Source organism: Typha angustifolia, chromosome 14 (genome assembly GCF_048772165.1).
Source record: "Typha angustifolia cultivar Huaian chromosome 14, ASM4877216v1, whole genome shotgun sequence".
In the NCBI taxonomy this organism is placed as follows: Eukaryota; Viridiplantae; Streptophyta; class Magnoliopsida; order Poales; family Typhaceae; genus Typha; species Typha angustifolia.
Genome location: NC_133252.1, coordinates 728,705 through 755,411, shown reverse-complemented (window position 1 = coordinate 755,411; position 26,707 = coordinate 728,705). Strand labels below are relative to the sequence as shown.

Here is a 26,707-nt window from a genome sequence, read left to right as displayed (position 1 = left end):
AAATAAGGCCAGAGCAATGCCAATATGACATGAAATTTGCATGAAATCTAGCAAGTTTAAATTACCAAGATGCTTTCTTTTTTTTTCTCATCAAGGCATCGCTTAGACAATACAGAGAATATATCAGAGGATCATTAGTCACAACCTCCTTAATGCCGGCTCCCTGGATAAAAGAATTCGACACCATTTTCCTTCACTTTGAAATGGAAATTTCGAACTTTTTGCGCTGATCGCCCATGACCAGTGGACTTTCCCTTGTTTACAATGGTCAACTGCAGAAGCACATTCCAGTGGATTTGAATTAGATCAAGGTAGTGCAACAAGTTTCGGCTAGGTTTATTTCAATTTGAAGATCTGTGCCATGATACACAATACACATGATTGCTTCACATGACATGTATATGAGGAAGCAGACCCTAAAATTATTCAACATTGTTCAGTAAGAGGATATCGATTATCATCTATCAAGTTAATGCACTGGGATGGAACACATTTATTATGGAAGACATAAAAGAATATGACATCAAAAATCTGTTCTTAAAATTAGCAAGAACGTCTAAAAAGTTCTACCATGTTACATGATCAGAATCAATTTCAAGTGTAGGGCTAAGTATTCCACCACAGATAGAATAAACTTGCAATACATAGCTGAGATATTTCAGAAGTACCTGTCCATGGACATCGGCAGCCAAACCAGTGCTCAGTGGTGCTGCCTTTATCTCGACATCTGAAAGGTGGCGCAGATGCGACAGAAGCCCAGGGGCTTCCTCACTTGAATAAATGTCTTCATGGTTTAATATGACTAGAGAGCATTCCTGAATAAAAATATACAAAGGAATTATATAAGTGAGGTTGAACATAAGGCAAGGCAGGCTTGAATCCATCTATCTAACCATTTCAGAAGCAAGGGTGACACAGTAGTGCAGAAAGTCCAGGACAACATCCATGGAACCATGGGCAGCAATTTCCAAAAGAGAGATGTCATCTATCATAATAGTGATGGAGCCTGTTTTGTATTCTTTTGAGCAGCAAGCTTGAACTGCCCTTCGAATCTTGCTATACAGTTCAACAAAGCCTTGATCACTGGCATTTTCCCCAGTTACACCTGTAACTTAAAAGCACAAACAAACACTTGATAGATGGCTTAAAATGATACAAACTTGCTAAGAAGTTTGAAGCAATGTACTTTTACTTCCCCACTGACCTGGAAATTCTAGCAAATCAATGAAATGTAGCTTATTATTTTTCTTTTGCATGACTAGATTGCAACCCTGTAACAAGAATTACATCAGCTGCAAATTAAGCACCAAGTAATTCAGAGAAAAAAAAACGGCAAGTGAATAATAATATAGTGAATGCAACAGCTTAAAGCCTTAAATATCATGGGATGTCGTGGAAAAAGAGAGTATCAAACCAACATCAACGACAGCTTCTTAACGCAAGCAATGAAGCAGTGGAGTCATACAGATTTTTAGGAGGAATACTAATTCCTTTTTTATTATAAATTTAGGGCTTTCTCACAAAATCCTAACCGTCGTATACAAACAATTTTTTTCTGTAGACATCACATCTTAATTTCACCATTAACCACGCGCATAACCTGTTTGATGAAATGCCAACAAGAGCAGCAGGCATAAAGGAACAACCGAACAAGGATACAGTGCTTAGGGTTTAGGGTACTGACCAGTTTACGAAGAACGCGGTCGTAGTGGAAGAAGGTCTGGGCAACGGCGAGGAATACGACGGCGCCGCCGCAGGCGGCGTTGGCTTCGGAGAAGAGAGCTCGCTTTAAGAGGTGGTGGAGAAGGAAGGCGCCGCTCGTCTCGACGCAGTCCTCGACGAGCACGACGCAGCCAGGAGGCAAGACTCCGGCCCCGAGGCCCATGGCCTCGTCCAAGAGGTTGGAGAACTCGGCCATCGCCTCCTCTCTCGTACCAAAAGATCACCGACTTCAATAGTGCGACTGAATTGGAGCTAAGCTTAACATTTTCTTTTTTCATTTAAATGGATTTTGTTTATTAAATTTTCCCAATATTTGGGAGCGAGAAGTCTTTACATTCACTAATATTTTCCAAATTATTTATATGAAATGTATTAATAAATAATTCCTTATATCTTTTTATTTTCCAAAAATAATTTTTTAATTTATTTTTTTATTAATTTTTTTAAAAATTTATGCTTCGTTGTAAGCTACAAATCTCAAAGCAACTACAATCAACTTTAAGTATAATTATTATCATTAAATAAGGGACAAGAGAAGTACCAATTCTAGCCTCTTCCTATTCAAATGGAGGTTTGATTCTTATGTTTTTATTATTAGATTTTACAAAGATATCAACTAATTAAATATAAATAATAAAATGCCTGATCAATAGCTACCTACAGCTGGAGAGTGGAGAGTCATATCCCTACTATATAATTTTATAATTTTTTATTCTTAATTTATAGCTTTTATCTGTATACAAATTCAAATTCTAAATAGGAAAATATTTGCTCCCTAAGCAAAAATATTCTAAACTCTGCCAACTCATCCTAAATGGAAGCCATCGAACCTTTTTATCATTAATATTAATGGAGGGATTGGGTGAGATTCCATCCCAATTAGGTTTGGTGTGTTACCTATAAAATAATTCTCCATTTGATATGCATTTGAAAATATTAGTTTAGTAGAAGAAAATAACAATTTTTAACAAGAAAATAAATTTTAGTTAGATTTAAAAAATATATTCTTACTTTTCATATAAAATTACAATATTAAGATTTTAGAAATATCCAGAGAGAGAGAGATAGGTTATTGATTCTATAAGTAACTATTAATTTCATGTTAAATTGAGTATTTTGGCATTTGAGTCCTAATAATATCAATTAAACTATAGATAATAATAAGTTTTCATGTCACGGACAATTTTAAAAATGTCAGTAAGTACCTCCCATACGACCAATGAGATCGACTCTAACTTTAAATTATTACTGTGGAGAAAATTATCTGACGATTTAATATAGTAGCTTGATTTAACAGCTTAAGTTGACTTAGTTTGATGGCTCAACGATACGGTGACTTTAAGAAGCCACTCAATAGTGCGGCGACTTAAAATGATGACTCAACGGTACGATGACTTAATGTATTGGTTAAAACTTAATAAAATTTATGTGTCTTTGTACCAAGAAAGTGTTTTGGTGTTTTTTTTTCTCTATCTCAAGCATTCGAGCTCTTAAACAATAAAAAAAATTTCACTTCGTTAAAAATAAATTATCGATTTCAATTTTTCATTAGTGAAGTGTAAAAGTGTATTTAATTACAAAAAATTATTGATAAATTTATTTATTTTGGTTTCTCTCTCTAGACTAGAGAGAGAGAGAGGGGGGGAGGAGCTTCCTCTTTATTTCCTATCACTCTTCTCTCTCTCTCTCTCTCTCTCTCTCTCTCTCTCTCTCTCACTCCATTGCCAGCTTGAAGCCGACGAGCTCAAATAGTGGAGTTGGTGAGAAAGGAAGGAGGAGATGGGTTGCTTCCCCTGCACCGGAGAGCCGAGCAAGAAGCCCAAAGACAAGGAACAGATCTCACCTTCCTTAGGTACTCGGAATCCTGTTCCATTTGCGCGGCTTCTTTCTCTAAATTTTGCTCTTTCGGATGCTGTCTTGAATCCAAGGGTGTTGATCGAATCAATGTATCGTGAGATTTTTGGTTATTAATCTTTTTCCGGTTCTTGCCATTTGATGAGTATTTGATTATTTGAGCTCAAAGTTAGGGTTTTTCTAAGGGTAATTAGTTGATCCAAGTGATTTAAAATAGGATTCTTGGTTGTTCCCTAAAGGGATCGTTAAAATATTCTCTTTTGTGGTTTCTATCTTATATTTTCGGCCAATTGATCGGTTTTTCGATCAGCTATGTCTATCGCTGTCTTGTCCTTCGAATCACAAATTATTGGATTAGATTTCACCTCATAGAATAGTACTGAAGAGATAAAAAGAGAAGTATCTGAAAGGTCTTATCAAAGTCATCTCCTTTGGGCTGTTTTAATTGAGAATAAAATTTTGAACCTTTCTTCATTATATTATTACCAATTTATTTCTTTTTTCCCCATTTCCGGAATGGCTATTATTTTTGGCACCATTTAATTTTCCTTATGTTCTTGAATTTGTTACTGGTTATGCCCCTGTTATATGTTTTTCTTTGTTCTTTTGACAGAGAAATCAAAATCCAATGGTTCAGTGGAAGTTAAGAAGCAGAGCTCACTAGAGGCAAAGGAGATTTCAAACAGTGGATCAGAGCACATTGCTGCTCAGACATTTGCTTTCCGGGAACTGGCTGCGGCAACCAGGAATTTTAGAGCTGATTGCCTTTTAGGAGAGGGAGGGTTTGGCCGAGTATATAAGGGCAGGTTGGAAAGTATCAACCAGGTGGGCTTGTATATCTTTTGCTTCCTTTTTCTCTTTATTTGTTGTTGCCATGTGCCTTTCTTAGCAAATTGATGAGGACACTAAAATTTGAAAATAAGAAGATTCTTTGCATTTTCCCTAAATAATATGATTTTCATCGCAAGATATCCAATATCTAGTCTTATATTTTGGTAATATTCTGATTACTTAACTTGTTTTTTAGATAATTATTTGCTTTTTGATAAGTCTGATTGATAAGGCGCTAACATGGCATATCTATTGGTATTATGGATAGGTGGTGGCGATAAAGCAGCTCGATCGTAATGGACTGCAAGGAAACAGGGAGTTCCTTGTTGAAGTTCTGATGTTGAGTTTACTCCACCACCCTAATCTTGTTAACTTAATTGGTTATTGTGCTGATGGAGATCAAAGGCTTTTGGTTTATGAATACATGCCGCTAGGATCTTTGGAAGATCATCTCCATGGTACAATACTTCCTACTGCTAGATTGTTATGAATACATGCTGCTAGGATCTCCATGTTGACATATTTTTCTTTATGCTGACATTAGTTTACTTGCAATTACCTTGTCTGAATCAGACCCTTCACCAGATAAGAAGCGGCTCGATTGGAATACGAGGATGAAAATAGCTGCTGGGGCAGCTAAAGGATTAGAGTATTTGCATGACAAAGCCAGTCCCCCTGTCATATACCGTGATTTAAAGTGCTCTAACATTTTGCTTGGAGAGGGATATCATCCCAAGTTATCTGATTTTGGCTTGGCAAAGCTTGGTCCTGTTGGTGATAAAACTCATGTTTCCACGAGAGTGATGGGTACATATGGTTATTGTGCTCCTGAATATGCAATGACAGGACAGTTGACTCTAAAATCAGATGTTTATAGCTTTGGTGTTGTTCTTTTGGAGATCATCACTGGAAGAAGGGCTATTGACAATTCTAGAGCCACTGGGGAGCACAATCTAGTTGCATGGGTAAGAGATAACTACTTTTCTACTCAGTGATGCATCCAAGTAACTCTATCACTTGTTTAAAGTTATTCAAATATATTGTTCATGAGAAACAGAATATCGTCTACTTCTTTTTTTGTCAGTATGAAGTAGTAGTTAGTCATCTTTTCTTACGGAAAATCACCTAATCTGAGATCATCAGTTTTGAAGCTCATAAGATGAGTACGACACATGAACCTTGATGTCATTTGAAGGGCAAATCCTTTTCCAAGGTTATTTTCAATTCCTTTCGTTATTTCCTTTTCTGTTTTAGCAATTGTAAGTTGTTGGAAGTTGCTTTCTTCTCTCTTTTGCCTCATCCAATAGAATTTAACAGGTTGGAATGTAATTGATGCAAGTCATCTTTACTCTTCACTTAATTATTGACCCTCACTATACTATCAAATGAAAGACTGCATAGAATTTCTAGAGAAAGTGGCAGGTTTTCCACTTTCTTTTCTCATTCCAGTGTAGAGCTATGCCCATGTGACATAAATATGCTTGTTTTCTGCTACTCTCAGGCACGGCCCCTCTTCAAGGATAGGAGGAAGTTTCCCCAGATGGCGGATCCAGCACTTCAGGGCCAGTATCCCTCGAGGGGTTTGTACCAGGCACTCGCTGTTGCTGCAATGTGTGTCCAGGAGCAACCTACTATGAGACCTATGATAGCTGATGTTGTTACAGCTCTCACTTATCTTGCATCCCAGAATTACAATCCAGAAACACAACCCAATCAGAGCACCTCTCGTTTGACAGCTCCCGGTACGCCTCCTCGGACAAGGAGGGACATTTGATAAGAAACCAAGCAGTGTATCTGAAAAAAGAGACCAGTTTGAGGACACTAGACTGAAGCAGTCTGATTCTCTGCTCAAAATGTTCCAAAGTATTAACAATCCTATCATACAAGAATCAAGGGAGATTTTGCTACGTGCTTCAGCATAGTGCGTCCGTCGGAGTTGAGCTATCCGGCATTCTCCTTCTCACCGGCATTCTGGTCTCTGGACGTTCAATTTTGTCATCCTGCGTGATTTACTTCCATATCCTCTTAAGAGAGTGCCTTTTGATTTTCTTGTACATGTGGTCTTCAATTCTTGTATTTATGGATTCGAGTCAAACTGTTGAGTTATATTCATATATATATATATATATATATATATATATATATAGTATTGCCTCTAAATAGCAAATAGCATCTTGTTCTTATTGTGAAATATTCTACTAGACCCAAGTTTTGTGTTCGTATGGTGGCACATTACAAGCACAGTGATTTGATCTGATTAATATTTTAGGCAGAAATGTAGTAAAATTAAGTCTAGATCTTTTTAAAATTTATTAGACTTCCTAATAAGCAAATATACTAATCATTCACAAACCTCATAGCAATCAATTATGCAAGGCTTAATTGCCGCTGACATCTACCACTTTAAAATTAGGTAAATAACCCGTACGGACGTCCTAATAAGGGAACCTTGGCATCTAATAAAACACGAATTGATCCATTAAAGCGGTACGGATGTCCTAATAAAAAGATAATTAAACTTTGTCGGTAGGATAATGGAGGCCACTCCTAGTGTTTGACCTAGCAGTGAAGTGTCGGCTCTCAGGGCCAAAAATGGAAGTCTGTGATCCCCGTTGTGATTAGTATATATTTTTCTTGCCATCTTTGGCTACTGTTAAGCATAATGTAGATAATTATTGCTGTTTATTAGGATTATTTTAATTTTGGCAGGATCAATCATATTATGAGCATGATTAGTTCTTATCAAAGATTATGTATTCAAAAAAAAACTCCCAATAAAGACCGGTAGATTTTTAATGCCCGGTCAGTTTAGGCATTCATCGAATTTGCACCACCGCATTAATCACATGTTCTGAGACTTTCTGGTGCAGATGATAATTTATATTGTGTAATGTGTATAATCGATGCATTGGTGCGGAATTAGATTCTCCAAACTCTGGCCCATAATTCAAACCCTCTGGCCTAGCCCTAGAAAAGAAAAAGTAGGCCCATGGGCTTTTGCTTTCTACCCACCCCAAGATCTCACATTTCCTTTTGTACTACTCTTTGGGAACCAATTCAAACTAAAGAAACATTGCACTCCAAAAAACACTAATAAACTATCACTATCAATCCCAATTTGCTCCCAGAAAAGTGAACTACAAACGAAGGTAGAGAATATGACATGTAGATCAGTACAAAAGAAACTATTGGAGCTGTCTCTCCTCTCATGCCAAAGCAATGTAGCACAGTATATTTCACTCAGGTTCACATGTCTTGGATGTTCTCCTAACACCCAACTCGTGAGCAGAAAAGTGGCACAATGGCCCATGATTCCAATGCCTTTTCCCCCACTGCACTTGATTCTTTGTTATAATTTTTTACCAAACTAGCCATCTTCTGAACCTTTTTTATTTATTTACTGAGATAGATTATCACTCAAATTTACTAACAAAAGAGATTTATTTTACTATAGCCATCAATAAAATGTTAAAAAGTCTAGAGTTTTATATAAATAGATGAAGTACTAACAAGTTTAATGTCTTATTCATATATAAGACGTGAATCTGATTAGTGTTTTATGTACGACAAAAAAACCAATTATTAAGACATTGATTTAGTTGAATCTATTAATATATATTTGAAAAATTATAAATAAACTGCTGATAAGTTTAACATTTTATTGATATAAACCATTGATGTAATTATAGTTTTATTTCGTTAACTTATACATATAAACGCCGAACTTATTAGCGTCTATATCAAAAGTAAAATAGATTTTTATATTAAATTATATCGATAAAAATAATTTGAGATGATGCTAATTTGGTCCAAAACTCTTTCTTTGTTACATTACAAGTAGCAAGTAGCAAGTAGCAAAAGAGACTCTTTATCTTTTGTCCTCTCCCCTGTCCTAGAAATCACATGATCCTTCCACATATTTCTGATACTATGGGACCCAAATTGGCCCAAATGGGGATATATATATATGATGAGGTATAAACATTATCACTTGTGTGAGTCTTTGAGTAGAAGCAAAGATAAGTGGCATAAATAATCCATCCAGCATTTCATCTAATCATGGTGTGGTGTGTCATGTAGATAAGAGAAAGTGGCACTATGGGAAAGGATACAGAGTAATCATCTCCTCATGTCTTAATTTGTATAATAATATCCTACATGGTATCATTATATGATATACTTTTTTTAAAATAAAATACTTATAGTACTAACTAAAGTATAACTTCAAATGCTTCAAGATCTTTAAACATACAATTGTTGGATTTTGATGATCCAATTAATTCTCATTTTTGGGAATTAGTAAATCCATTTGAATGAGGGTAATTTTGTCATTTAAAAAAAATAAATTAGTCTGCAAAAATCGAGGGTAAAGCAGCAATTAAAGCAAAAGGTTAAAAATGAACCGCATTGGCAGCCTTGGAATCTAAGCATTAGACCGTCCTCAGGAAATTCCTACATCCGGTAGTGTAGGGAATCCTCTCTTGAGCTTGGGTGCAAGTTATGACACCAAGCAACTGGTTGACTACTACACACCAAATTCACGTGTCAAGGTCGCTCCACCCCTAGACTTTATTAATTACACCCTATTGTATACGTTTATTACAGTTTGCACCCTATATTTTAAAAATAAATTAATTCGCCCCCGTATATTTTTTAATAAAATAGAGTTGAATACATCTTGCCTTATTATTTTATTTTGTACTAAAATTATTTTAACTTCCTGAAATCTTATATTACTCTGTTTCTATTTAATAAACGTGATTATTTAGTGATTCAAAAATAAAAGTATAAAGAGGTTGTAAGTTTTTTTGAAATTTTGGCAGGATATTTAATAATTATAATTTAATCAAAAGTATTTAGTAAGGTAAATTTTTTAATTAAACCAGTAAAAAAAAAATCAAAAGTCGCCCCGAGTATTAGTAATTAGGTTTAACGAAATAGTAAAAAGATAGGGTGTTAAATGAAAAGGTCCTGTTTGTTTTTTAATGTTACAAATTTCAAAACTCAGGAGTGGGGGCCCACACGAATGACGATGCACCTGCGGCACAGTATACCGCTACGCGAAGGGAGGCAGAGAGGGAGAGTAAAAAGACACCAACTGTAATAAAAGCAGGCCGACTAACTTCCCCTTTCCTGAGCGAGCCCCTTATCATCTCTTCTTCACATCCAATGCTCTTCTTGGTTTTGCCTCATTCCTCTCCGAAGTACCCCATACTTGAATCCAACGAAGGCCTGAGATGGTTCTTAGATTGGAGTCTAAGATGCCCAAAAACCCGATGCTAGCTTCAAGTACCCAATGCAGGTACAATCTTTTGGTTAATTTATTTGTATGTATATTGGTTTATTTTTTTTACTCCTTTTACTTTGATTCTAGTAGTGATGGTGGGTGAATTCTTTTTTAGAGGGAAGGAAGTAGGGAAAGGTGGTGATGATGGGTTTAAGACTGTAGATTGTTTGAGGGGAAGATTGCTTGCCGAGAGAGTGGCCTCCAAAGCTGCTAAGGATGAAGCAGAAGGAATGGCCAAAAGGGTACATTTTCATTAGTATCATTCTTCTTCTTCTTCTTCTTTTGAAAAAAAGTTCTTTTTGTGATGTGGGCTCTCTTTGTTTCATCTTTTTATTGTGTTATTTTGTTGATTTGATGCAGCTGGATGAGTTGGAGAAGAATCTGGCTGACGAGATCAAATGGAGGAAAAGAGCTGAGAGGAGGCTCAAGCATGCATTGAGGAAGCTGGAATCTTTGAAGGTTTTGGATGGTTTTGGAAAATTGGATCTCCCGGAGAGTTCCGCGGGATCTTCATCTTCCCAATTCTTGTTGGGTCTTCGGATAGTGGAGGAAAACAAAGCTGAATCTTTGATGGTTGATTCGGGGCAATTTGGCTGCTTTGAGGAGGCGAAAGCGACTTCGAGATCTCTTGATTTGACGATGGTTGATGCTATGCGCAGTTCGTCGTCTGATGGTTCTTGTCATCAGTTGGTTTCTCAAGATGGGAGCTGGTATTCAGTTGGCACTGCACAATCTCATAACAAGGAGGAACCTCATCGAGATAAGGCCATTGAAGATTGCAGTCAAGAGGAAATTCTTGATTCAGTGAGGTGTGTATAGAGGACCTTTACTATTTCCTGATCTTGATGTTGATCTCACTAGAAATTCTTAGTTAATTGATTTCCTAATCATTTTGATGAGAGATTTTGAAGTATTTAGTCAGAATGGGCCGAAGAGACTATTAGTAGAGACATTGTTCCTTATTTACATGCTTTCTTTTGCAGACTCACATAATCATAATTCTTTTGCATCTTTACCATTGCATTTAGTTTTGTAGAAGTCCATTCATGTGTGAGGCGATTTGGACTTTAGACATAATGGGGGAAGTCTGGTACTCAAATATAGATCAGATTGCCATGTAACAAGGGAAGTAATCAAGGTTTATAGACAAATTACTTCACTGAAATGGAGAGAGACCTGAATCATGCTATTCAAAAAAGTTATATATACTTGCATCTGTTGAAACATAGGATATTTCTCTGCTTTTGTCATAGAATGTGAAATCCATATCTTTCTCCAGTGGTTGGCTGCACAGATGAGCCTAAATTACTAGATGACGTGAACTACTTTTGGCACAATTTTCTGACTGATGCAATATCGATGACATATATTTCTTACTGCACCAGCATATGTACTCATATTCCGTATGTGCTATTCACTCCTCTTGCTGCCTAAACAGACTGTTTGGCTTTATAACATGCCTATTTTACTCTGCATGTGTTGCTTAAACAGCTTTCGGCATGTCATGAATCCTCCTATTTGGGACAAAGCAAATAACAACTTGTATCAATTTAGTCAGGGCCTAATTTTTGTCTTTAATAATTTGGGTGTGTGGAAGACGGGTACATGCTTTATGAAATATAGAGTAGACTTCCATGATTAATATACCTCAGCAGAATGGTCAGACAATGACAAATAAACATGCAGCGATAGATAGAGGATAATCATATTCAACCCATGTTATTAATAGTGTATGCAATGAAGAGACTGTTATGGTTGATTGATGAATAGCTCATGTGCGTGCATATATTATATTTTCTTCTTGTTCACATCCTCAACTGTCTTGTTACTACAATTGAGTATTATAAGGAAGGAGAGCACATTCTTTTCCTTTTGATTTCAAATGAAGATGACATATAATGAGCACCAAAATGATAAATTCACATCCGAAACTTAATCTTTCTAGGTGTTTGAATTTTCCTGTGACGGTGTATCTTCTATGTGTAGAACTTACTTTTTGCATGTCAGAGAGAGTCCCATTTGCTGATCATTTTAAGATGATCTCTTATCCTCCATGACTTGAAATTTGTGTGTTTTTTCCCTGAGCTCAAATAAATTTATCAGCTGTAAAATGACATAGGTAGCACTTGCTTTAACCTGGAAGATTGTTTAATTGCAATTCTGAACTGATGCTACAATCAAAAAAATCTTATTTGGATACATATGCATATAGTATGCATATCTCTTTTTTTCTCCATCCTAGTTATCTTATTATTGTAATGAGAAATGAAATGTCTTCTTACACTGAAAATGCATTAAATAGGTCATATAGTGGTAAAAAGTATCATTCTATAGAACTGTGTTATTTCTGCATCTAGTCCATACTCCAGAGTCATTTGTGACTTTTATCACAGCCAACATGATCCTAAATACAGCAACAATAATCCCAGGGAATGATTGAGAAATCTAATTAATTTTCACTTAAAATTTGCAAGTATCATGTGAATCAAGTGAGCATGCTTTGTGTTACTTTTCAGTGGTATCAAGCAAACAAAGGCAGAAAGATCACTAATGCATACTTTGATCCAGGCAACAATCTGTCTGCAGTAGTTCACCAGAGACAATAGAAGAGCAGACTGAACACGACGAGAATAAGCTGGCAATAGTCCCAGTAAGTGTGCAGCTGAATGTCGAGGCCCATAGACCAAAGATCAATAATGACGTGCAGGATGTTCTTCTTGCTTTACGACAAGTCAGAGAGCAACTAAGGTACTCGCTTCAGAGATCTGACATATACTCTCATAAGGAGCTTTTTGGACAGTGAAGAAGACTCCCATCTAGCACTTGGCCTATACAATATATCCTCTCATCAGTCATTACTATAATGTGGAAGAAAGTATAGTGAAGTCTAGCTTCTTTATAAGGTTATCTCTTGGTTTGTGCTTCTGTTTATGAGTTTTGGTGCATAATAAAATCCGTATCATCCAGAGATTGATTGTTTTATACTATGAATTGTGATACTTTTATCAACAACAATCAACAAGAGAGTGCTGTTAAAAAGTGAAAGATTCTTGATGTCAGTTTTCAAATATAAATAAATATATATTGATAGCTTTTAGGTTTGGCTTAATTCACTTCGTTGCCACCAAAAGAAGATATAGCCTGTTAACGATATATAAGGCAACTCGCTTATCAATATAACTTGGTCCACAGATTACCCAGTCATTAAACAATGAGAGGAAAAAGAGGAAGAACAAGAAGAGAAGAGCAAAAGTTGGCTTAAAAAGTGGGGTTGTTACCCTACCACCATCCCTAATTTGATTCGTTCAGACCAAACTCACCACCCCATAAATAAAAAGGAAGAAATGGGAAAAAGAATTCCAGAACAAAAACGCCATCGAAGACAGCAAAAAGGAAGCAGAGCAGAAACACAACACCCCCCACCAACTGTTTGTTTTATTCTCCCAGAGAAAAAAGTATAGAAAAGAAAAAAAAATTATATAGTATCAAAAGGGGAAGAGAAATAGAGGAGAAGTGACGACCAGCCTTCCTTCTCTTACTTACTTCCTTTTTGTTCACAATTTCCACACGGTTTTCTTCCAATCCGACGAGCGCTCGCGGTAATCTCCCAAACCCTTACCTTTCGTGTTCCTCGTTGAAGTTTTCAGTGCTCCGCCGCCACAAAAGGTGACTCCTTTCCCCTTCCATGGATCAAATCCCATCTGGGTTTCTCTGGGTCGGTTAATCTCGTCGGTTTTAGCTACAATCCTGTGTGGAATCGAGGAGAAACTGGAAGGCGGATTGGGAATTGGACGATTTGATTGCTGGGTTTTTCCTATGAGGAGATGGCGATGTCCTCCTCGTTGATGAAGATTGTTAGCCCATGTTGGAAACCTCCGCAGGAGCGCAGAGAAGACGATGTTGGGTCCGGGAGGGGAGGTGGTAAAGCCGATGGGCTCCTTTGGTATAAGGATCTTGGCCGCCATGCGTGTGGGGAGTTCTCCATGGCGGTGGTGCAGGCAAACAATTTGCTAGAAGATGGAAGCCAGATCGAGTCGGGGCCGCTGAGCTTGGATGAGGCGGCGCCGCCTCAGGGGACGTTCGTTGGGGTCTATGATGGCCATGGTGGGCCGGAGACCTCAAGATACATCGTCGAGAACCTATTTTGCAATCTGAAAAGTATGGATTTCTCTTTCTTATCGTGGATTTAGTTTTCGTGATCGGCTAGTATATTATTAGATTTTAATGCAGCTAAAGAACTTGTAGTATTAAGTATTCTTAGCACGGGAAGAGTTTATGACTACCTGGTCTATGTCCATTGAATTGATGTTTATGTTTGGCATGGTATATAGGATTATCTGCGGCATTTCTAGAAGGTAATATAGAAATGAGGGCAGAAAGAGAAAGAACTTTTCAACAAAAATTTGTGTGAGAAAGATATAAGTTCGAAAAATACATGGATAATATTACAAAAGGTGGGGGACTTGAGAAAAGAAGTGATTTGTCCAGACATAGTCGCAGATACTTCATCACATCAATGGTGAGGGAGTACGAGAATCCTGTTTACTGTACTAGATCTACACAATCCAAAGCACTAACATGGTCTCTGGCTAGATGCTAAGAGGATATGTAGCTGTTATAAGATGTCATGGAACAAGTTCTGATTCTCCAAACCACTTGAGCTTACAGTGAGAAGGAAAGAGACAACTTCTCTTTTAAACTTTCAGTTATCCATGCTTACAGTGGATAGTGGATTACCTGTCTATTCCCTTTGAAATATTAGAATAATATTGAAAAAATTTCATTGAATATTTTGTGACACGGATAATCATTTTTCATTTGCTTGGTTTATTGTTGTCAACAATAGTTTGTTGAATATTGCTTATTGGATTTTCTATATTTCTACAAGATTAATGTGAGAGCTTCTATTCACTTAAGAGTTCCAGATTGTGGAGCATGACCAGAAGTTTGCTAAATTATGGTTAACAATCTTATTCCTTTTCCACTTGCTTTTTGAGTTTATCTAAATGGTTGTATGTGTAGCAACAATTCCTTGTGGTAATAATTGTTTCTACCTTGCAGAATATGCTACGGAGCAGAAAGGCATGTCTTCTGATGTAATACACAAAGCATACTCTGCTACTGAAGAGGGCTTTCTCTCTCTGGTGAGAAAGCAATGGGTCACCAAGCCTCAGATTGCCTCAGTAGGTGCATGCTGTTTGGTTGGTGTCATCTGCGATGGGGTTCTCTATATTGCAAATGTTGGAGACTCCCGTGTTGTTCTAGGAAGATTGGAGAGAGGTATTAGGGAGGTCACAGCTGTGCAGATGTCATCAGAGCACAATGCAAGCATTGAATCTGTGAGAGAGGAACTGCGTTCATTGCATCCAGATGATCCACAGATTGTGGTCTTAAAACACAAGGTCTGGCGTGTCAAGGGAATTATACAGGTAATTCCTTTTGTGAACTCGTCATTGGCAATTGGATCTTAAACTGTTTGGTTATTCCACGAACATTTTCTTCTTTTAATTTTCTTTTGTCGCTTTATCATAAGATCTTGGGATTTGACTTTTACTTTTACTTTTGTAGTACTTTGTTTTTTGCATGCAGCTATGAAATTCTTTTCCTCTTATCTCTTGTATGCAGGTTTCAAGATCTATTGGAGATGCTTATTTGAAAAATGCAGAGTTTAACCGTGAGCCTCTATTAGCGAGGTTTCGGCTACCTATGCCCTTCCATAAATCAATCCTTAGTGCTGAGCCATCAGTACTGACTCATAAACTTTGTACAGAAGATCAATTTTTAATATTTGCATCAGATGGTCTATGGGAGCACCTGAGCAATCAAGAGGCAGTGGATATTGTTCAGAACTCACCTCGCAGTGTAAGATACCTTTCAACTGTACTTTGATTTCCCAGATACTGTCAATAGTGGGATAGAATCTGTGTATTATATCTGTGTTTTTTTGAGATGGTAATTATGGGTGTAGTTCCTTTTTCTTCTCAATTTGTGGGTACTTAGCCATTCAAACATTACTCGTTTAAAGTAAAACTACTCAGTTTTGTTCTCACAAGACTCTAGAGGTTCCTTTTTTTTTTCTTTCTTTCTTTTTTTTTTTTTTTTGGGTGCGGGGGGAACTGTAAATCAAACTCTAGAGGTCATGCATCACCCAGGACTTCTATATCCCATATTCCAACTCGGTACTTCATGCTTAAACTTTTGCATCCTAAGTAGGACGTGTGATTGTTACAAATTATTACTGAAATCATGTAACAATGCAGGGTATCGCGAGGAGACTTGTAAAAGCTGCACTGCAAGAGGCAGCGAAGAAAAGAGAAATGAGATACTCTGATCTGAAAAAGATTGATCGTGGGATTAGGAGACATTTTCATGATGATATCACTGTCATAGTTCTATACATTGATGCTAACTTGACGAGTAAGAACTTCCACCACAGTCCTGTGCTTTCACTGAGGGGAGGCGGAGTTTCGCCATCGGTGCCCCAGTTCTGAAATTCTAGAATTCTTCAAAGTTCCCTCCCTCTTTTCTGGAATTTTTCTTGCTTCTATTAGCTTGAATCCGGGTATTCTTTCTTCAGGCTGCTACCAGGAACTGATTAAATTCAAGTGTGTATGTTCACAGAGACTACAGCATATTTTTTTCCATTTATGGTGCCATATTCCAACTAAAACTGTAAAGTAATCCCAATTTTGAGACCATCAATTACCAATTTATAATTGTTCTACATGTACGTCGTACTCAGTAACAACTAGCTTAGGTATGGTTGTATTTGTAGATCTGCATACTTGGCTCAGTTCATCATCAACAGACAAGGATAGTTAAGGACTGAAAGCTTGTTCTTATCTTATACAAAATTTCATTAAAATATATGTAAATCTATGATTGTAAAATAAAATTTATAAATAAATATTTCTTATCCACCAACTAATCAAACCCACCTTTTGGAGGCTCTTTTTACTACTCAAAGACGACTATAGTCAACAAAATTACATGTTCCATTACTTCATCATTCGACTGCCAAGGCAAAGTTTATGGAGTACCAAGACAGCAAGAGCATCCACAAATGAAATGCCAAATGCCTAGTGATGAAATCACCAATATAACCTCCAAATGTAAACCAACAGTTTAACTGTTCTGCTTAGATTTGTTAAAAGACTAACTACCTGTTAAAACAGCTCTGTTTACATGTATAGAGGACAATGGTAGCTTCCAAATCAACTTACATCTCCCTACTACACAAGTCATCACTGGTTAATAGTACATCAGAACTGAACCGACTAAAATTGTCATATTGTCATAATAGCATTCTACAAGTTATGAGATGGTGCCTCTATACGTCTCCCTTCCCCTGAGTGCACAACAAGGAGCCTCCATAGAGCTAGGGAATAAATATACAAGCACATTGATACCTGCCGAACAAAGATTCATGAGGAACTTCGGGCACAAGCTTAAAAAGGAAATTAATGTGGCAGTTCCATTTCTTATGATGCAAGTTTTTTGGTGACCTGGAAGCACGAGAGTTGGGGGTTTTACCTTGACAAATATCTGATCTGAATCCCATCATACATTACTAGCCACCGTTGCTGCCTTCTGCTTCAAATCACAAACAGAATGAAAAAGAAAAGGAAGAGTAAGAACTCAAAGAAGAAGCTAAAGCTTTGATTCCTTGATGACCGAACCATGTGAAAACCTACCTGTTCAAATTCATCCTTGCCATTTGCTTGAGACGAAGCAGTAGATGCCTCCCCAAACCTGGAAATGGTATAAAGATGTTCAGTGGAGCCTCCAAATTACCAGCAGTTACAAATGGCATGACTTTGGTTCGATGAACACAAAGCAAAACAATCAAATACTGGTCCATTCACCTGGCAGCTCTTGCCTTTCTTTTTTCTTCTTCCAGACTATCAATCTTGGGGGTCTGTGCAAATCTGGCTAACCGTGCCTTCTTCTTTGCCTCCTCATCAACTGTGGAGTGAGTGGCAAGTCCAAACCTAAGTAAATGACATGAAAGAATAAGGCCAAGAAAATTGTCTAGAACAGTGTCAATAACCTACTGGTTTTAAAAGCATATGTTAGTAGGCATTGAAATTCAGAGTTATAGCTTAGTACACTAACGACTACAAAAAGTGCAATATATACCTCTCAGCCCTGGCCTTTCTTTTCTGGTCCTCCAATTGTCCTGTACCGGGAGTTTGATGCAAGGTGGATCCGGTCCCAAACCTGGAGATGAGATGTATCAGTCCAAAACAGATAAAGTAAGCTTTAAAACTTTCAAGGGCCAGTTTGTTTCAGGAATAATAATAATAAAGGGATAGGTGTGAGTTAAAGGTGGCATTTTGGTTCTTACGGGATCATCAAACTAAAAGCATTGAACAGGAACCAGAATGATTTCTTATTTGAACAACTATCACTCTTTTATAACTCTATCTCTCTCCAATCAAATATTACAGCTATCAAGCACAAGTCCAAGTTGAGCAAATACCATAAGCATCTGTCCCCTTAATCAGGAAGTGAGAATTCTTCCTGAGACGACTGCCAGAAACAAAAATCACTATAATCATCATAGTTATCCAACATAACTTGTCTACGCCACAATCCAAAGTCACAAAGGCTCCAATTGGAGCTGATAACAACTTCTATACCCAGTTCCAACTTACTGTCACCACCCTAACAATCAAAACACTAACCCAAAGCAATTTCAGGAAAGACAGAAGCCCATAATGCCCAAAGTCCAACTGAATATATTCTAACGCAAGAATACATAATATTAGAAGTAACAGTACCCATATCTCACCTAACAGACAAATAATTCAAGTTAATGTTCTGTATCTCTAGTAATACCCGCTAATAAAAATCATAATCATCAGATCGGAATTACATTGTTACTTCTCGAACATAAATATCATAAGGGGACCCAGAACTCCAATCTAGTAAACAGAAAAGAAAGAAGGAAAAAAAAAACCCACCACCTACCTCTGGGCGCGAGTGTTGCGCTTCTCCTTCTCGGATAGCATCACCGGCATCCCGAACCGCTCCGCTCGACGCAGCTTCTTCTGGACGTCAGTCTCCTCACCGGTCTCAGCAGCTGCGGCGAGGGAGACGGCGACTGGCTGGGTCATTTGCTTCTCTCCAGCCTCCAATTCTCCTTCCTTCTGCGGCTCTCCGGTGCCCTCCGAATTCTGGACCGAGATCGGAGTGGGGGAAGGAGGAGTAGCGTTCCCGTCATGATCCATTGCCGGCGCCGTCGCCGACGAGGAGGGATCTAGGGTTTTCGAGATGTGATGTGGTCTTCGAAGGTTGCTTGGCCTCGGGGAAAGGTGCGGCTCGTTTCGGGTGTATCGTGGGTAAAATGTCAAAGTATTCGACGCGAATGTCGGATCCAATCGAGAGTAGATCCGCCTCCGAAGTCTAACCCGATAATCTTAAGACTAATGGGAATTTTTCATTTCACACCCTCCTTTGTGTTTGTTTCAATTTATGCCGCCTTCTTTTCATTATTAGTAGTTCAACTCTGTACTTCTCATTGGATCAGATAAGTGTCTTCAGAAAAATAAAAATATATATATTACATTGTGCATTATACTCCAAGAAAATAGATAGATAAACCACAATAAAAACAAAACAGAATGTTAAAAGGGAACAATGGCAAGGAATAATATTAGGCCAACTAAAATCTTGCATATGATAAAAAATAAAAAAAAAGGTAGTTTATGTACACAGAATTTTCACACATATGTCACTTAGAAATCGTTCATACATGCAAGGAACATGACTCTTGGGGTAGAAACAAGTCGTGTTCCTTGAATCACAATTCGGTCAACAAACATCGACACACTGAGAAACAAAAATATGTTTTGCTTAACATCATACCAAAAGTACAATTCAGAAACTTGAAATGCAATTCTCAGCTACCGTCGCGGATTATTGTGAAGGTTTCTGAGACAGATGATAGAGTTTAAGATCGGACCTAGATGCAAGTAGAAGAATGATGAGAGCAAAATTTTTTTTTTTTTTATTGACGAGCTTTCAGTCATCCAACATATTTGAGAGCATAAAGTCTAGACTAGCAATCAGACAGTAATATTGAGGCTATGGCTAGTTCTGGCAATAGAGGTGATGTATACTACCACTGCTGCAGATTAAAAGAGTAACCTGCTGATATGACTTAATATATACATATGTCAGTTATGTATATATTAAATTTAAAGACCTTAGTTGAACGAAAACTTGATTAATTAATATTAAATATCTAATCCAGAAAACAATTATGATCAATTACATCCTTGAATTAAAATTTATGAAGAACTGAAACTGATCAACTTAAACCGATATCTTTCACAACTGAGAAGAGCTGAACCAATCGCAAAAATATAACTCAAAAAGCCAAAAAAGAAAAACATCACCATAACTACTCAAAAAAGAGCTTACTGACCACTTGATTCACTGCCCGACCGCATGCACATCTCATCTGGGGAAGTCTATAGTTCACGACGACCACTTGATCCTCTAGCACCCATGCCTCACAACTTCTGATCATTTCTGCTTTGGATCACCCACAGCTAGCCCATGCCCTGCAAAAGAAAGTCTCCATTAGCCTACCTTCATATATACCTAGCCCCAGCTCCCCATAGTAACAGAAGTGTCAAAGGATACTCACCTGACACATAATGCTACTGACATTCCTTAAGCTACTTTGGTGCCATAACTTGCACCACGAGGCAAATTAAAAGTGCTAAATATCAAGAAATAAACTTTTTACTTGCTGGCTTATACATAGATGGCAGGAAAGTAACTCTATTTTGAATGTCTTTTCACGCAAAGATGCGGATGGCAATGTTTTACTAGATTTTTCTAAATCACAGATCTGGAATTAACAAATTCTCATATGCATAAAATGCCTATTTGACAAGGTCGCTATACATATATATGCACACATGATAACAATGTTGTCTGTCTTAGAGACATATGACAATTCTTGAGGTCGTATCTGCAAATTAAGTTATAGAGGGCCCTTTATGCAAATTCTAAACCTTTGTATAGGGCATACATGTAAACGTGAGAGCTTACATGAAATGATATGGTGTCATGTTGTGTAACTCTAAGAATATGGTCTTAAAATTGGACGTCTATTCAGTTATCTCCTGATTATCCATCTATCAAGCTAGGATGTGAAAGTAAAAGCAGTAAAAAGCCATGAAATGATATGCTGCAATCTGAACATTTTAATGAACCTTAATCATGTCTGGTAGTTCTCACAGAGAATTACTAATAACACCACTAAAAGAGTACTAGTGCCATTTTATAGTTCATCACTGCTACAAACTGTTATCCCTAAAAAGGCTATAAATCAGCACTCAAAATAGAAACGAGAAATCTTCTAAATTGTATGAAATCCTAATTACACTAGCAAAGGTCCAATACGACAACTATTGCAGGTTAACAAAATCTAATTTAAACTACTCTAAAATAAATAAATTAAAGCTCTGATCAGATATAGAATTGAATTAAACCATATCATATTACAGTTTTCAGATTTTTAGCAACCATGAAATCATCGCCTACTTTACTTATAAATACGGTTGTTGCAACTGCCAAGAAAATAACTTAATCAGATATCAGAATTTCAATTTAAGAAATATTCCAGTAAGCAAACAGCACAATCCATGTACAGTTCAGACTTTACATGCATGTTACCAAATATATCCCAACATTTACCCCTTAATTTTTCTCATTGATCTATTTGTTTAAATTAGTACAAAGAACAGGAGTGTAGGAGCAAGGAAAACACATCAATGAAAGCCGCATATTCCAGTAATAAGCATTCTAAAAAATGTTTAGCAACACTTAAGGATATCTTTCTGAAATCTTATATTACCGAAACTGGTGCTGCCAAATAAACAGCACAAAAAAATAAACAGACTCCTCATTGAAAGCTTGTACTCAAGAGCCCAATTGGTCTCTCCCTGTTAAACGCTTCATCATCAAAATCTTCGTTGGTGGAATTCTCTTGGCATAATATTTTATTTTCCCGCAAAGGTTTCAAGCGAGCATCCTCCCAACTCGCACAATTGCCAAGGCTCCCATTATCTGGTGTGACATCACTTAATAACCCCACATCTGTCGTCATATTGTCATAAACAAGTTCAGACCTTTCCCCTCCTCTGCCAGATGATGAGTCAACATTGCGATCAGGATCGCAGTCATATCCAGTAGAACCACCTCCAGCAGGGTCCCCACTTGCATGACAGTTAACATCATTCATTGCCCCCTCATCAGGATTTTCAGCGACATCTTTCCTTGGCCTTTTCCACTTTTTAGTAGATGAAGTACCATCATCCTCAAAATCTTCCTCTTCCCTGTCTCTGTGCAAATAAACCCATAATTTCCTATCAGCATCAAACTGTACACAAGGATCACGCTCGTAATGCAACCTGTCCAGAGCCCCACTAACTACTTGGTTGACTTGCGCATCAGTAACGTCTTCAACAATATACTGTGAATCCCTTATTAATGTACAAACATCTGCCCTTGTTCCAATGCTCCCAGGCAATCTTGCAGCTGCATCCCTTACAAGACAAAGAATAGTAACATGAGGTGGCCGGTCAGGCTTAAGCATGAAATGATCCCGAGCTTTTGATGTTGGCTTTCCACCTCCCCTTCTTAGTGGAGCAACAATAGATTTTCTCCCATCCACAGCAGTGTAGGAAAAGGCCCTATCTGGAACAGAGTATCTTAAGAGTTCCTCGCGGCGAAAATATGCTCTGACTTCATCAGAGCTTGGGCTAATAGTGTTCAGACTTTTCTGAGCTCTTAAATCTTTGAATCTTTCCTTCTCATCCAAGTTAGAGAGAATCGACAGAGGAGGAGGAGGAAGGCTTCCTATCTGCTGAAGGGTCTCTTGACCACTTTTCAGCCAATTAGCAAATGCATCGACCAACTTAACAAGCACCTTGTGGGGTATACCCCATGCCTCAGAAGAAGTTTCCTCTTCAACAGTTTCATTATCAGATGAACTAGGAGAAAGCGGACCAATCCATGACCAACTTTTGTTTGACTTCTCATATAAAACAAGGGGCTTCCAACCCTTTGCTCCTAGTGGAGCCGTCTTAGATGAAAATATTTTCAGCACTCCTCGAACTAAATCGTGAAGCGGCTCCTGCGTTTCAAGAATACAGGGGTCTCCTGGGTTTGATCTAACTAGATTAACAATCTCTTGAACTGTGAGACAGGCCATATTGTTTTGTACTGAACTATCTACATTCATACTCTCATGAGAACGAAATAGGTGTTCACCAGTCGAGACTCGATGCACATCATTTCTCTCTTCCTTTCTTGGTGTACTATCATCTTTGTCAGTACAATTATTCATAATTGTGGTTTCCTCTGTACATGGAGTAAGCATTGCCTTCCGCACAGCTGAAAGAAGATGAATGATGGAGAATGAAAAACCAGTATGAATAGTAGGCGTTATCAGAGTAAATGCCTTCTTCTGTGGTTTCTCAAGATCCAAATCCCCTGAAATCTTCTCTGGTATGGCCAGATCTGGTGCTATCACTGATGGAGAATCAGTTCGACCATCAGTTTTCCTCCTTCCCTTCTTCTTCGTGGTATTGGGCTCATCAAGCTGCTGCTTTGGGCTAGATTGGAAACAAAAAGATTCATCTTGACCATCCAGCTGCATAGCATCCACCTTTCCTCTTGGCTTCTTTATCACAGAGTTGCACACTGATGGAGGCTTGCCTGACCTTTCATGATGAGCAGCCTCAATACTGTCAGCATCAAAGAGTTGGATTTTGTACCCTGATCTGTTTGTCTGCCTCTCTTCTTCTGGTAACTTGGAAGTTCTATCCAACTTTCCCTCATCTATTTCCAACACAGGGATGCTATTATTATGGGCATACTTAACCCCTTCTGAAGAATGATCCAGATCAAATACCCCTTTGCGCTTCCTCTCTGCATTGTAAGATTTTAACGGTGGTGTGTGTAACTTTTCACTAGGCCGTGTCATGTTGCCCTTCTTCATCAATTTAACATCACGCAAGTAGCTGGGCTCAGTCATTTCACCTTTATGCTTCCCCTTTCTTGGATAGGATTCACTAACAGGAGAAAAGACAGTGTGCACCTTTTTATCCATTTTCATGACTTTGCTTGCTTTCTTGGAGCAATACACTGGTTTAACAACTTCAGACTGAGGAAACTCCATCTCATTTCCTAAAGTATCCAAATATCCATCTTCATCAGCTTGCTCTGATGAATCAGATTCGGTCTCCTCCTTTTGAGCAAACTTTGTGAGATATCGAGCAGAATTGCCTGTGATCTTCCTTCGTGATATTTTGGTCCTGCAATCAGAACAAAAAACTTGAGTCATCCATCTGCAATATAATAACACAATAAATTTTACATTTTGAATCATACCCAATACTATTCCTGCTTCTGTACTCATTCCCAGTTTGCAATTTCTTGCCTCTGGTATTCCAGTCATCAGAGTTAACAGCATTGTCCAAAGATACTACTTCAAGATTTTTTTTGCACTGGACATGGTGATGGCCAGCCGTCCAGTCCACCTGATTTTCTTTCACTGCCTGGTGCTTTGCCCTTCTAGCCAGATATATCTGACCCCTCTCTGAATGCTTCGACTTCTTCAAAGTTTCAAAATATTGTGGATCATAAGAAGCTACAGTAACAGCTTGATCAGCTCTCCTACTCTCACCTTGAAAATAAGGCGACCCAACATGGCCTTTGCCGTACATGCCCCTCTGGGACTGTCTTGCTAATTCCCGTAGCTTCAATGGCTTCGGAAGTGTTGCCCTGGCTGCTGCACTTCCACAAGATGCATTCCAGTCCCTTAGCAAGCCATTCTCGTCTTCCTGCTCCTCTAAATAGTCATCTTCAACGCTTATCCGCTGTCTAGCTCTCTGAGCATCCCTGAAATCATTTGCTGCAACTTTGGCATATCTAGTTTTACTTTCCGTACCATGCTTGATAGCTGAAGAATAACGACCCCCTGCTCCAATGTAGTCCTTCTGGGAAGAAGCCTTCTGTGTAGCCACTCCCAACTCCCCCCTTCTATCTTCTTTCCCAAACTTCATCTTCTCCACACCCGTACTATCATAGGAACGCCTCCACCGATCTATCTTGGACCACTTCCTTTGGAACAGCTCGTCCGAGTCCTCACTCTCCAAGTCCGTGCTTGACTCCACGTCCCCATCCCTCTCAAAACCTAGGGACCTCTGATTCCGGAGTATATTCAAAAACCGAAGCCTCTCCTCTATACCATACCCCTTGCAATTCTGCCAAGCATCCCTGATCCGATTAAGACTCCCTACCATCGAATTCTGGTACTTGCGGAGATAATGGTAATGCCGACGACTCTGCAAGAATTTAAGACCCCGGCGATAAAGCACGTTTCTTGGATCACAGAGGCCGCCCTTAAGGCGTTCGAAGATACTACTGAGTGGACTCCCAAAGTGGAAGTTTTTCCCAGAGAAGAGCTCCGTCAGAGTCCAGGCGAAGTTCTCCTGGTCCATATCAGGGAGGTACTGAGAAAGCGCAAACCTTTCCTCCTCAGAGAGGCAATTGTTCCATGTCTCCAGCGAGAGGACTCCACCAAGGTCGGAGAGATCGTAGAGCTCGAGAGGAATGCTACAGCTCTGGTTCCCCACCTGGCACAGCTCGGTCCCTGCCTCACCAATCTCGGAGATCTCCAACTCGTCCGTTTCCATCCCGGAGTCGATCTCCGACGACGAATCCAACCCGGAGGAGTCCTCCCACTCCGCGCGGAGCTTATCTTCGTCCTCCTCCTCCTCCTCCTCCGGGCTCGACGGCGTCCCGCGGACTTCCTGGCAGAAATCCCCGTCCAGCCCCGAAACCCTAGGGCTACTCTTGACCACTTCCATCAAGATTCAAGGACACCAACAAACCCTAGAAAAGAACGGCCGAAGGAATCAAGAAACGAAACCCTAGCCTCGGTCGTAGAGAGACAAGGAAGGCGTGTACCTTTAAGAGGGGGGATGGGATGCTTGGAGGAAACCCTAGATAAATAGAGGAGGTGAGACGAAGAAGACGACGATGACGTGGAGGACTACAAGGCGTCGGATTCGGAGGAAGTGGGAGAAGGCGGCGTGTGGGATAGAGATAGAGATAGAGAGAGAAATGACGAAATTAATTAATAGATATCGGAGAGAGAGAGAGAGACGAAGAAGAGGGAGGAAGGAGAGGGGCGTGGGAAGGCGACTCGCACCGAAACCAAACCGATACCGATACCGATACCGGCACGGGGAGCAAGATTTCGTATCGGTTTCGGGCCGTGGATTTGGTGGGGTATTAGGGGATCCCAGCCGTCGGATTAAGGAGATTGGCGGGGCCGATCAGAATAAATCGGATCACGAGGGTGAAGATTGGGCGGGAAATTTGTAACTGTTTCCGATTTATTTCACCAATCCTTTTGCTCCCCAACCACAAATTTTGGACCCAGATTTTTTATTTAAAATCATATATTCATATTTTTCAAACTGGGAATTAATATTTACCAACCAACCATAAACAAATGGTCCAACATTTTTTCCCTATAAATATATTTGCTATTTCAAAAGTGACACTTTTGTTATTTAAAATATTAATAGTATAAGTTTGATATTTGAAAAAGTTCTCGAGGGCAATTGTGTAAATTTCTCAAACCACTTTCGACTCGCCAACTTAAGAAGGGAGTTTGGGCTTTTAATTGGGCTTCGACTGCCCCTCAAAACTTATTTGGGTCAAAATATGGGCCTGTATTCAGATCGGCCCAATATAGGATTTTAATTGTATGCGGACGTTGCATATAATCTTAAGATATAAATCCTCGAGAATTAATCCTAGAGATGGAATAATATTCAAAGATTAAGCTAAATAATTATCACGTAATTTATTTTAAAATAGATGTAATTACATCTAAACCCTCTCTTCTTCTTTTTTTGGGGTGACATATTGGATTTTTTAATTATGAAATTTTTCTGAAATACTTTTTTGTTTGTT

General features: G+C 38.6%; 5 protein-coding genes across 9 annotated transcripts; 3 read left to right on the top strand and 2 right to left on the bottom strand.

Moving 5' to 3' along the window:
- Window positions 1-3: 3 nt before the first annotated feature.
- On the bottom strand, window positions 4-1,990 carry LOC140775682 (elongator complex protein 6). 2 transcript variants are annotated; one of them, XM_073119084.1, is made up of 5 exons: window positions 1,685-1,990; window positions 1,205-1,271; window positions 894-1,111; window positions 669-815; window positions 4-272 (listed from the first exon to the last, which is right to left on the bottom strand). In XM_073119084.1, the coding sequence occupies exons 1-5, from the start codon at window positions 1,916-1,918 to the stop codon at window positions 150-152; spliced, it is 789 nt and encodes a 262-aa protein (XP_072975185.1). In that variant the 5' UTR covers window positions 1,919-1,990; the 3' UTR covers window positions 4-149. The 2 variants fall into 2 exon arrangements, with proteins under 2 accessions (XP_072975185.1, XP_072975186.1); XM_073119085.1 differs by having other exon boundaries at window positions 894-1,105; window positions 1,685-1,989.
- A 1,427-nt stretch (window positions 1,991-3,417) lies between these two features.
- On the top strand, window positions 3,418-6,576 carry LOC140776691 (probable serine/threonine-protein kinase PBL7). The gene is made up of 5 exons (XM_073120500.1): window positions 3,418-3,574; window positions 4,190-4,401; window positions 4,676-4,865; window positions 4,981-5,372; window positions 5,909-6,576. The coding sequence occupies exons 1-5, from the start codon at window positions 3,502-3,504 to the stop codon at window positions 6,179-6,181; spliced, it is 1,140 nt and encodes a 379-aa protein (XP_072976601.1). The 5' UTR covers window positions 3,418-3,501; the 3' UTR covers window positions 6,182-6,576.
- A 2,955-nt stretch (window positions 6,577-9,531) lies between these two features.
- LOC140776303 (uncharacterized) lies at window positions 9,532-12,745 on the top strand. 2 transcript variants are annotated; one of them, XM_073119965.1, is made up of 4 exons: window positions 9,532-9,709; window positions 9,810-9,936; window positions 10,055-10,503; window positions 12,263-12,744. In XM_073119965.1, the coding sequence occupies exons 1-4, from the start codon at window positions 9,645-9,647 to the stop codon at window positions 12,495-12,497; spliced, it is 876 nt and encodes a 291-aa protein (XP_072976066.1). In that variant the 5' UTR covers window positions 9,532-9,644; the 3' UTR covers window positions 12,498-12,744. The 2 variants fall into 2 exon arrangements, with proteins under 2 accessions (XP_072976066.1, XP_072976067.1); XM_073119966.1 differs by having other exon boundaries at window positions 9,561-9,709; window positions 9,785-9,936; window positions 12,263-12,745.
- A 298-nt stretch (window positions 12,746-13,043) lies between these two features.
- LOC140775942 (probable protein phosphatase 2C 38) lies at window positions 13,044-16,420 on the top strand. Its single transcript, XM_073119443.1, has 4 exons — window positions 13,044-13,852; window positions 14,756-15,123; window positions 15,320-15,556; window positions 15,955-16,420. Exons 1-4 carry the CDS (start codon window positions 13,519-13,521, stop codon window positions 16,183-16,185), a joined length of 1,170 nt encoding a protein of 389 aa, XP_072975544.1. The 5' UTR covers window positions 13,044-13,518; the 3' UTR covers window positions 16,186-16,420.
- A 2,504-nt stretch (window positions 16,421-18,924) lies between these two features.
- On the bottom strand, window positions 18,925-25,891 carry LOC140775941 (uncharacterized). 3 transcript variants are annotated; one of them, XR_012106826.1, is made up of 5 exons: window positions 25,691-25,891; window positions 24,110-25,615; window positions 21,570-24,033; window positions 20,127-20,265; window positions 18,925-19,234 (listed from the first exon to the last, which is right to left on the bottom strand). XR_012106826.1 is itself a non-coding variant. In XM_073119442.1 (2 exons), the coding sequence occupies exons 1-2, from the start codon at window positions 25,588-25,590 to the stop codon at window positions 21,618-21,620; spliced, it is 3,897 nt and encodes a 1,298-aa protein (XP_072975543.1). In that variant the 5' UTR covers window positions 25,591-25,891; the 3' UTR covers window positions 20,293-21,617. The 3 variants fall into 3 exon arrangements, 1 of the variants encoding a protein (XP_072975543.1); XR_012106827.1 differs by having other exon boundaries at window positions 18,925-19,205; window positions 24,110-25,891; XM_073119442.1 differs by lacking the exons at window positions 18,925-19,234; window positions 20,127-20,265 and having other exon boundaries at window positions 20,293-24,033; window positions 24,110-25,891.
- Window positions 25,892-26,707: the final 816 nt, after the last annotated feature.